We start from the raw sequence: 1766 nt of genomic DNA, 5'->3' as shown, positions 1-1766 counted from the left end.
ACCCGTGGCCTTGGTGTTACCAGCACCGCACTCTCCCGAGTGAGCCACAGGCCGGCCCCACGATTATTTTTAATTATCTGTGGTTGTTGGAAGGTGGGATTGGGGAGCCCAGGTGCAGCCAGGCTCCCCCGCGCCCCCCACCCCTAGACTCGGAATCTGCGTGGGGCGGAGGATACTCGATTGTCCAGACCTGCCCTCTCCCCACCTCTGTCTTCCCACCTGGGAGATGGGTGTAATTATGTATATAACCTGACATTAGACATAAACCCTGGAACTGAAAAGTCCAAGGACCCAGACTTGGCGGCGCAGGGCGGGGTGGGAGCTGGGTGTTAGCACTGCCTGGGACATAGGAGCGAAGGGGACAGCGCCACCAGCCCCTACCTCAGGCCTGAGGCATATGCAAACGCCGTGCGACCCCCTCCCTGGGGCTGGGTGAAGAGAGTGTGTTTCTGGTAAACAGTAGGCACTTACTAAATGCTGAGTCCTAAGCACCAAGTACTAACAGTGGTCCCCTTTATACCCCAAACACTTGGATCAGAACACTCTCCTGTCTGATCCTCCCAAGCTGGGGTTCCAGATCTTCCAACCACCCCCCACACGTACCCTCAAACTCAGAGACAGACCCCCTCCACCTCTGGCTATTGTCATCAGAGACACAGAAAGAACCCAGCCTAGTCACAGTGCAGAAAATCACATCTCCAATGTGCAGCCACGTCTGCAGGAGCCTGGGAATCGTGTTGAAGGTCCGAGGCGGGTTGGGGAGTGGGGGCAGCAAACGGTTTGTAAGTGGGGGGAGAGGGTCCCTGAACAGGTCCTCCCTACTGTCAGCTTAGAGCCAGCGCTTGGCTCTCCCCTCTGAGACGGGGTGACTGGGGACTCCAGAGAAAGTCGGGATAACTATCCGTCTCCCTTTCCTCTGTGGAAAATGGGCAAGGCTTACCCTGGGGGCAGACGAAACCGGGGAAGGAGGAAGGGGCCGGGGCTGGTGACTCTAGCCCCGACATGGGAACATCTTCTAGGGTCTGGCCTGGCCACTCTGGACCCCCTGCCCTGACGTGCATCTTAACCCACTGGAGTGATCTTGTCCTCTGGGGGTCTCTGGCATTATAGGAGGCTGCCCCCCACTCATCCCAATTCCCAGGGGTGCCTGGGTCCCACCTGTCTGCAAGTTATGAGAAGTGCCTTGGCTCCCCCCATCCGAAGGAGACACAGACAAGGACGAGTTTGCAACAGGGACTTCTCAGGGAACCGAGAGGAGAGGCTTGCTCAGCCAGGTCCTCGGGCTCCTGGCACACTGAGGCTGGAGGGTGGCAGAAAGACCTCAGAATTGGGAGGGCCTTTGCACCCGTGAGGCCAGTCACTCCATCGTAGAGTTGGGGAAACTGAGGCTCAGGTGTTCACATATGGGGCAGATCCTGACACCTGGGGCGAATGTAGGCTCCGACCCAGCCTGAGGATCTCTCTTACCCCCACATCCCCCCCAAGAGGTAGTGTGAGGGGGACTGTGGCTCCCTATATGAGCTTGCAGAGGGGACCCACCTCCTGGGGGGTCTGTGTGAGTGGGGGGGGCGGGGGACACTTGGATCTTAGGCGCTGGTCCAGCCGCACTCCCTGGGGATTGACTCGGGGTCGCCAGGCAGGAAAGTAACACTTGGGACTCTCTCGAGAGAACCACAAAGACAGACGCGAAATCAGAGACGCAGCGACAAGGCCCCCAGCCCCACCTATCCGGAGTCTGTCCTCGGATCCTCGCCCGCTGTCCCCGG

The 1766-nt window shown here is 59.1% G+C and overlaps 1 protein-coding gene across 1 annotated transcript in view; it reads left to right on the top strand.

Moving 5' to 3' along the window:
- The first annotated feature begins 701 nt into the window (after positions 1-701).
- ONECUT3 (one cut homeobox 3) overlaps positions 702-1766 on the top strand; it is a 22095-nt gene continuing 21030 nt past the window's right edge. Inside the window, exon 1 of the mRNA XM_008581192.1 lies at positions 702-778. Coding sequence (XP_008579414.1) covers positions 702-778 — 77 coding nt within the window. The remainder of the gene's footprint in view (positions 779-1766) is intronic.

The sequence above is a fragment of the Galeopterus variegatus genome, unplaced genomic scaffold, assembly GCF_000696425.1.
Source record: "Galeopterus variegatus unplaced genomic scaffold, G_variegatus-3.0.2 Scaffold2290, whole genome shotgun sequence".
Classification (NCBI taxonomy): domain Eukaryota; kingdom Metazoa; phylum Chordata; class Mammalia; order Dermoptera; family Cynocephalidae; genus Galeopterus; species Galeopterus variegatus.
This window is presented reverse-complemented; position numbering and strand designations above follow the sequence as displayed.